General features: G+C 33.5%; 1 protein-coding gene across 1 annotated transcript; it reads right to left on the reverse strand.

The window, feature by feature from the left end:
* Positions 1-8,294: 8,294 nt before the first annotated feature.
* LOC140840820 (uncharacterized) lies at positions 8,295-9,401 on the reverse strand. Its single transcript, XM_073207985.1, has 2 exons — positions 8,804-9,401; positions 8,295-8,704 (listed from the first exon to the last, which is right to left on the reverse strand). Exons 1-2 carry the CDS (start codon positions 9,399-9,401, stop codon positions 8,295-8,297), a joined length of 1,008 nt encoding a protein of 335 aa, XP_073064086.1.
* Positions 9,402-9,765: the final 364 nt, after the last annotated feature.

Consider the following 9,765-nt stretch of genomic DNA (forward strand, 5'->3'; position numbering starts at 1 on the left):
TTTCAACAATAGAAAAACTTAAATATCCAAAAGGGTGACGATACTTCAAAATAGTATTTTATATTACAAGACAAAGAAATTAATTTTCTTGTAATAATATATACTATTTGGAGCAACCTATTATAGGAACTTACTAAATAATTGTCCACACCAGGGAATTGGAAGTTTGTATCAAACAAATCACACGAAAGAATCAAATCAATTGGTTCTTGGGCTAGAGTTTCTCTAGAACACAAACCATGGAAACTTATAGAAAATGGAATGTAATTCATGGCAGAGAATATAACAAGGGGATCCAACGACCATGAGCTCATTTTCGATATGCATCCCAGTAGGGATGTTATATGAACAATATAAGTGTTGGAACATTCATGTTCGCAATCTTGATTTTGATGTTAACAAAACTTGTTTTTTTTAGTGAATATACGTAAGTGCGCAGAAAGCTACCGAGCCTAAACTGAAGCTATCGAGACGCAAACTAAAAGCACCAACTGATTACCCAAACTAAACCAGTTCAACTGATATCAAATACCAGTTCAATTGATTGTCCAGCTGATAAGTAATTCAACAGAACACCTTCAGAAGCCCGGCCAGCTGATGAAGAGCACATCAACTGATTCAACTGAATCAGTGAAATCAGTTCAGCTGACGAGCCAAATGATTTAACCACACCAGTTCAAGACCAGTTCAAAACATCAGTTAGGAACCGACAAGTTTGTAGAACACAACATGCTTATCCAAGTGGAATCCAACTATGCGCATTAAGGAAAGCAATTGTCCAATCAAAGGACAATAATGAACGTTGCAGCAGAGCTTAAAGTCAAGACGTTCCAGAATGACTGTCAGAAAGGACAAGTCACAATTATCTAGGAACATATTCAAATGCAACGAACATATTTGATGATTCTTGATGTACGGTCACGAAGCCTCTATAAATACAAGATCAAGACCATCAACAAGATAGTGTGGGTGTAAATCATAAGAAGAGTAGAAGCGCACGCTCAACATATATCAGCTTTCAAAAAGCAATCAGCACAGATTTAAGGGAACACTTCAACGTGTTATCAGCTTAGATTAGAAGCACAATTCTCTTAGTGTGTGAGAACACTTAATTGTTGTATTCATAGATCAGTTTTCACACACTCACACAATATCACTTACATATACAAAGAGTATAGCTTATTGATAAGTTGAGTGAGTCTTGCACAAATAAATTAAACTTGTGTATGTAGTCTTTAACACATAGACGTCAATCAAGTGTTGGCTGGAAGGTGCTGCCTTCAGTCTAGGCTAGGAGTTCAGTTAGGCAGTAGTTTAAGTCCCAAACTGAGTGGATTTGTACAAGGCATTGTATAAATCAAAGTCTTCTAGTGGATTCTACCCGAGGTGGTAGAAGGGGTTACGTAGGAGCAGTTGAAGTCTCCGAACATCCAAAAACATATCTTGTGTACTTAACTATTTAACTACTGTTTTCAAACTGATTTGATCAGTTCGAGCTGTTATCAATTCAGTTCTCACCATAACTGAACTGATACATACAAGAACTGATATCACTTGTTTCAGTTATTCAGTTAACACAAGGAAAAATGCTTTCAAATTAATCAGTTTCCTTAACGAAGGACTAGTTAGAGTATTTTCCGCTTGGTTTAAAATCAAACTCGATCTAATTCATCGGTGTTTACATTCTTAGAACACAAGCTATTGAATCTCATGGAGAATATTGTGTTTGAAGCAACCTCGTAGGTGTTAAAAACTGATCATTCAATTGGTATCAGAGCTAGTTTTTTTAAGAAAGACATTTGAAAGCTGATATTTTAAATTTGTTTCAAAATGTTATTTAAAATGTTTTTCAAAATCCTCTTAAAAATTTTATATGAGTTTACCTTGGAAAGAGAGAAGATTATTGGATCTGCAACTAACATTGTAGCCGCTTCTCTCGACTCCATAACTTTGTTGTTTTAGCAGCTTTCAGGGTTTTGAGTCCAAACTGGAAGTAGAAACTAAACAAATCAGTGGAAAAGATTTAAGTTGCTAGCCTACCAGTTCAGCTGATCAACAAACAAAACCCAACTACGCTGAAATGTTGGATGATTAGAAGCTTAATCATCAGCAGTATATCACTGCTTCATTGCCATATCAGATCAAAATAGATTATCAATGCGGTTCAGCATCAGTTGAGTCAAGTTTGAGTCAATAGTTAGCCATCACATAGATCAAGTCCAAAGCAAACTAGCTGCTCTTCTGGCAAAGAAACTCAAGATCGATACAGAAAGCATTCAAGGCAAACCGGTTGTTTGTATATCCAGTTCTATTTGTATAAACCAACTGATATTTGATGTTGTTTAAACTTTGCTATTGTAGTATCAATTTCTTTTACACATGTTGGTGTGCTTAATGTATGATACAAGGGATGCTTATTTGATTAAATAGGCATCATGTTCATCCAGTTGATTTCTATGTAACTGAAATAATATCTCAAGATTTGTTGTCTAAACTACTTGAATGTTAAAAGTTGCTAAAACTTCATTAAATCGCATAAATGATTATAATTTTTAGGGGAATTTTTTAATTCAGTTCTTGAAGGGGAGCTTTTCTTTAAAAAATTTTAATATGCTATCGCTCGAACTGAAAAATGTTTTAAACTCGTTTTTAATTTAAGTTCTTGAGAGAGAGCTTCCATTAATTATCCCTCGAAGTAAAATTTTGTTTTAATTAAATGTTTTAAATGTTTTTTATTTCACAAAGGGGGATATATAGTTTTCAATTTTAAATTTTAAATTTCTTTCAAAATCTCAAGTTTTGTAATCATCAAAAAGGGGAAAATTGTTGGAACATTTCATGTTCGCAATCTTGATTTTGAAGTTGACAAAACTTGTTATTTTGTTTCTAATGAATTTACCTAATTGCGCAGAAAGCTATCGATTCTAAACTGAAGCTATCGAGACGCAAACTGAAAGCACCAACTGATTGCCTAGACTGAACCTGTTCAACTGATATATCAAAGATCGGTTCAACTGATTGTCCATCTGATATGTAGTTCAGCAGAAGACCTTCAGAAGCCCGGCCAGCTGATGAAGAGCTTAACTGATGAAGAGCCCAGCTGACAAGTTCAACTAAATCAGTGAAATCAGTTCAGCCGAAGAGCCAACTGATTTCACCACACCAGTTCAAGACCAATTCAGAACATCAATTAGGAGCCGACCAGTTTGCAGAACACGACAAGCTTGTCTAAGTTGAATCCAACTATGCGCATTAAGGAAAGCAATTGTCTAGTCAAAGGACAATAATGAACGTTGCAGCAGAGCTTAAAGTCAAAACGTTCCAGAATGACTGTCAGAAAGGACAAGTCACAAATTATCGAGGAACATATTCAACTGCAACGAACATATTTGATGAGTCTTGATGTACGGTCACAAAACCTCCATAAATGCAAGATCAAGACCATCAACAAGATAGTGTGTGTGTGTAAATCATAAGAAGAGTAGAAGCGCACATTCAACATATATCATCTTACTGGAAAAAATCAGTCCAGATTTGAGAAGACACGTCAACGTGTTATCAGCTTAGATTAGAAGCAAAATTCCTTCAGTGTGTGAGAACACTTTCGTTTTGTATTCATAGATCAGTTCTCAAAAACTCACACACAATCACTCATATATACAGAGAGCAGAGCTTATTGATAAATTAAGTGAGTCTTGCACAAAGATATTAAACTTGTGTATGTATTATTTAACACATAAACGTTAAATAAGTGTTCGCTGGAAGGTGCTTCCTTCAGTCTAGGCTAGGAGTTCAGTTAGGCAGTAGTGTAATTCCTAAGCTGAGTGGATTTTTATAAGGCGTTGTATAAATCAAAGTCTTCTAGTGAATCCCACCCGAGGTGGTAGAAAGGGTGACGTATGAGCAGTTGAAGTCTCCGAACATCCATTAACATATTGTGTACTCAACTGTTTAACTACTGTTTTCAAACTGATTTGATAAGTTCGAGCTTTTATCAGTTCCGTTCTCACCATAACTGAACTGATACATGTAAGAATTGATCTTCCTTATTTCAGTTATTCTGTTCACATAAGGAAAAATGCTTTCAAATTAATCAGCTTCCTTAACGAATGACTATTTCGAGTATTTTCTGCTTGGTTTAAATCCAAACTCGATCTAATTCTAACAAAAAATAAAAAGCAGGAAAAAAAACATGGCAATCTTACATCTAACTTTTGTAAAAAATTACAGAAGTTGAAGCAAAAGCTGGAATTCACAAACGCCTCATAACACTTCCACCTAGCTAAATCTACGAAATCCTTCCTAAAAGTTTTTTCAAACAATTTTCTTTACAAATTTTGATGAATGAGATGCTAGCAAGTGAATACTAAATCGGAAAGCCCGTGTAATAAAATATCGTCCATGGATAATACGCATCTAATCATCCACAAATTTTGGAGAACTTTAATTGGGCATAAGAAAAAATGATTGTTTTTGTTCATTAATAAAAATATTATCCCAAGGTGCTTTCACATTTAACTATTTAAAATACTACATGTCAGTCATTCTCATATTTATAATAATAAGTAATATTTTTGGTATAAAAATAATATTTTTTTCATTGATAACTTAAATAAGATATCAGTTTCACAAATTGACTTTTGAGACCGTCTCACAAAATTTTTGTGTGTTAAAATATAGAATAATACTAAAGATACAAGCAATATATCGTTACAACGATATTTACAACCACTATATCGTGAAATTATACTGTTATATCGCGAAATTTTGTATTCAATATATAGTGAGATTTTGACAAATTGAATTTTTGTATTGAATTTTTTATGTTGTACAAATTGATATATAAATATCGATGTATATGTGACATCACTCTAAAATATATAAATAAAATACATAAACATGGGCGTATCCATTATATAGGCAAAGCAGGCTTTTGCTTAGCAAGAAATTTTTAAAATAATATTATTTTTTTACATTATATAATTTTTTTTACTAAAATAAAATTTAAAATAATAAAATATTAAATTTTACTTACCAGAAAATTTTATTTATTTTTCTCTCTGTTTCTAAACTCTGGTTACGCCATTATTTTTTTCTCCAAAATTATTTTTTTGTTTACTGAATTAGAAATATCATATTGTGTTATGCTACCAAATAAGATGAAATTTAAGAAGGTAAACTATGATTATTAGATCTTAATTTGGATCTATCAAGTGTAATAAATTCATTAATTTTATTGGTTTTGGACTTTCTTGTTTATATATTAACCATAAATATTAAAATCAATGGCTTCGGTTCCTAAAAATAAAAACCGTTGATGGAACCATATAAGACTAAAAATCGAAATCATAAATTTTTTTTAAGTTTTAAACTCTTGAAAATAAATAGACAACTAATTTATATAATTAAACTAATTAATTTATTTTATTTCTCTCAATAAACTAAAAATTTAAAATTAGATATGCATAATATTTGGTGTTAGATTGAAATGCTTCAGTTTTGGCGATACCAAACAACATCGAATTGTTTCAGAGCCCGGTCTAATGATGTCCAAGTAAATCGGGTGAGTTGCGTGGGCGATTAACTGGCCAGGTAATTCTTCTCGGGTACACGATAGTCCGAACAGATGATTACCGGGAAGAAAGATCGCGGGGCGCCAGAAGTGTTTTCAGCATGATCACTTCAACGATCAAATCAGTCTAGTGTCTTCCGCAAAGAAAAATTCAATATAGATAATGTATATCGAGTTAGGGGTGGGCAACGGTCGGTTTGGTTCGGTTTTAGTCTACAACGGTTCGGTTTTTCGGTTTTCGGTTTTGAATATCTCTAGTCCAAAACCAAACCATTTTATTACGGTTCGGTTCGGTTTTTTTGTAATACGGTTCGGTTTTTACGACCGGTTATATACGGTTGGCTAAAATTTGTTGAGAGATAAAATTATATGTCACTTCATGTCTTTAAAATCTAAATCATAGTATTTTTCAAATATTTAATTTGTGAGACTTGATCATTTTTACATGTATATATATATATATATATATATATATATATATATATATATATATATATATAACATGTGTTGTGTATAAACATGTCATACGAATATAATAACTATATATAACCAATTAACCATGTAAACACGGAAAATGCATGAATCCAACGGAATATTCAGTTAACAAGGTGTCAACCAGCTCGAATGGAACACAAATAATCTTACGAAATATTAAAGAAATATATACAGAAAAAAAGAGAAAGTCGACTGATGAGTGGTGAGAAATAAGAGAAAACGATCGGATTGAAAAATTGAGGGTTAATGATACTAAGTTCCTAAATCTTAATTGGTCCATTATATATAAAAAGACTTATATTTAACAATAATATGATCCATTATACATAAAAATCTTATATTTAACAAAAATATGGCCGGTTCGGTTTTTCGGTTTTTTTGGGGCTTAAAACCGAAAACCGAACCAAAAACCGAACTTTATATATTTTAAAACCATAACCGACCGAAAAACCGATAAAACCGAACCATTTAAACCGAATTATTCGGTTCGGTCGGTTTTTTCGGTTTTTCGGTTTTTATGCCCACCCCTATATCGAGTAATTGTGTAACAAATATTTTTGTGGGATAGAATATTTCATGATTGAGTAAACATGTGTATTTATAGGGGGGAGTCAATGATAATATTGTTTTCAGTGCACAACCACTGCTCATGACAGGATGGCTCCCTATGCCCTGTCTCCTGACACTGTTACACCTGACAACTCATGTGTTTCTGGTCTTGTCACATGAACCTTACGTGCGCTAAATGACATATCAATGATTTCGGAGTATGGACCTCCACACCAATGAGCCCAAAATCGAAACTTGTGATCATTGTGCAAGGACACAGAAAGGTCCCTAGTCCTCTAAGTCTCATTACATTGCCCGGGCTAAGTTGAGCGTCCGGGATCTCTTGAATATGCTCTAGTTCCATTAGCTTCCCTGATGTCGCAAACCCATGGATGGCTTATAAAGAGCACTTCCTTTCCACGAGTTGGTTCTTACCACGCCTTCCCTTACCCAAGTTGGCTTTTGCCTTACCTAACTTTCACTCTTGGATCTGTCCTCCTGCCCGAGTCCTAGGATGACCCGGGTTCTTCCCTCTTTTCGGGGTATCACCACGGTTCAACTGCTATTTTCTGGCATTCATAGGTTTCAAACTGGACTACCTGATCCTCAAGATTCTAGTTGGACTACATTTTCCTCCAACTAGTTATTCTAAAGTCAGGCTGCACGTCTTTTTATAAGATCAAGTCGCTCCCAAGTCTCAAGCTGGACTACTTAAAGAGCTCAAACTACATATTGGTTTTTAGTTGGTATGCTTGCACATCAAGTCAGTCTGCTTTCCTACCAACAAAACAATTCAGAAAATCATTTTTTCCAATTAATGTATAATAGTCGATGTCTCCAATTGTTCAATAATATCTCCTAATGAAACGAAAATACGTGCATGTTTTTTTGTCTCATGAATCAATTTTTTACAAGCTGTTAAATTAAAGTTTTAAATACATGCCAATGAGCATCAATTTTAGGGACTACAAAGGAAAAGAAGACAAAATACAACTTGCTTTTATGTTGGCTACAAGTACAGGTGATCGTTGATAAAGTTTTGACCGTCGAAAAAGGTCAAGTATATAAAGGCACTATACAAGACTGAAGAAGATTGTGTTCAAGAGAGTTATGTTTTGTTTATGTCTGAACCTAGTCTTCAATAGATAATTGATGTTTGTATATGTGTAGTAGAGGCAGGGCCGATCCTAACAATATTTGGGTCTGAGTCTAACTTTTAAAGAGTGGCCTCTGAATTATAATGTGTGTTCAAATTTTTTTTAGTTCCATAAAAATTTTTCAAATTAAATCAATACGTTAAAGACAATATAAAAAACAAAATGAATAAAAATATCAAACATGTTCAAAATGATCACTAAAAAACAACCCGCCTAATAGTTTTAGAGCTAAAAATACTAATCAAGTATGTATAATCAAGTTGTTCAGTAATTTCTTTCTCAATCGATAACATAGCCAATCCATTCAATCTTTCTTGTGACATGGTTGATCGGAAAAAAGTTTTGATGAGCTTTAACTTTGAGAAACCTCGCTCTGCACTTGCTACTGTGATCGGGACAGTCAATAAGATTTTATAAGCAATATGAGCATTTGGGAAACACCCATCCATTTTCTTCAAGTAATTAACTACATCAATAGCCGATTTTGTTTGTCTTGGTAATGAGCACCTCAAGAATATCAACTACGAAAATAGGTCATCCTCATTAATATCAGAACAACCCTTATGAGTCAAATAATTTTCAAGATTCTTGCAAGACCTCAACAAAGTTTCATCGTCTGCACGTTGTAACCTCTCTAGATTGAACAAAAAACCAAATGTTTCTTCATATTTTTGAAACTGTTCAAATCGAGCTTTCATAGAAGAACGAGCTTGATCGATTATAAAGAGAAAGTAGTAAATTCGAAAAGATTCTGCAGCTGACTGTATCACTTCTTCACTGTTACTTTCACCAAATTGTTTCTTTCTTCGAATAACATGTTTCTCTCGAAATACAGCTTCAATGCCCATCTCACATGCCATTTCTTTAGCTTCAACCATGGCCTTATCGTAACCATCTTCTCTAAATTCTTCAAGAAATAAAACAATTCCTTCTAAAAGTTTGATAGCAACATCAATATCAATATTTTCACATTGAATAAATTTGCTCATAGTGTTGATAGCATGCAACAACTTGTATCAAATTACCACACCAAGCAAGAATTCAAAATTCTCAAGTTCATATAATGCTAAGGACTCAGCTTCACTCTTCGTTTTGGGATCTTCACTATCATTTGTCAAGTCATACAAAGCATCTCTTATTTGTGCAATTTGCTCCTTTATAGTTTTAACACTCTCAACATGACTTTCCCATCGTGTTTGTGACAATGGCTTAACTGTCAAACCCTTCACGTGATCTTTGAAAATCTTCCACCGCTTGGTAAAAGAGGAGAACAATGTATATATCTGTTGTATTACTCTAAAAAATGATATAGCCTTAGGACAACAATTCGCCATATCACACAAAGCTAAATTGAGACTGTGACAACCACAAGGAGTATAAAAAGCTCTGGGATTCATTTCAAGTAACCTTTTTTGTACACCTTTATGCCTACCTTTCATATTAGATCCATTATCATATCTTTGACCTCTAATATCATCAATATCAAGCTCAAGATTGACTAAAGCATTTTTAAGATGCATAAAAAGCCCAAGTCCCGAAGTATCAACAATATCTAAAAATTGCACCCAATATTCTTCTACTGTTGTGAAACTTTTTGAATCATTTAAACATCGTATGACAATGGACATTTACTCTTTGTGACTGATATCAGAAGTACAATCTAATATGATTGAAAAATATTTTGCTTTTCTTACCTTTGCAAGTATTGTTTTTCTTACCTCGCTTGCCAACATCTGTATCAACTCATTTTGAATTCTGCAATCAAGATATGTAGTATAAGTCTCATGGTTTTTAATCCGTCGGAGGTGCTCTTTCATTACTGGATCAAACTCTGCAATCATTTCAATCATTTGTAGAAACAAACCATTGTTTTCAACATAAAGTTTTTCACAACTACCTCGAAATGCTAAGTTATTTTTCGCCAATCGTTGAACAACTGCGATTATCCTCTGTAACACTTGTTTCCAATGCTCTTTTTCTTTATTAATCTGT

The sequence above is a fragment of the Primulina eburnea genome, chromosome 9 (assembly GCF_022965805.1).
Source record: "Primulina eburnea isolate SZY01 chromosome 9, ASM2296580v1, whole genome shotgun sequence".
In the NCBI taxonomy this organism is placed as follows: Eukaryota; Viridiplantae; Streptophyta; class Magnoliopsida; order Lamiales; family Gesneriaceae; genus Primulina; species Primulina eburnea.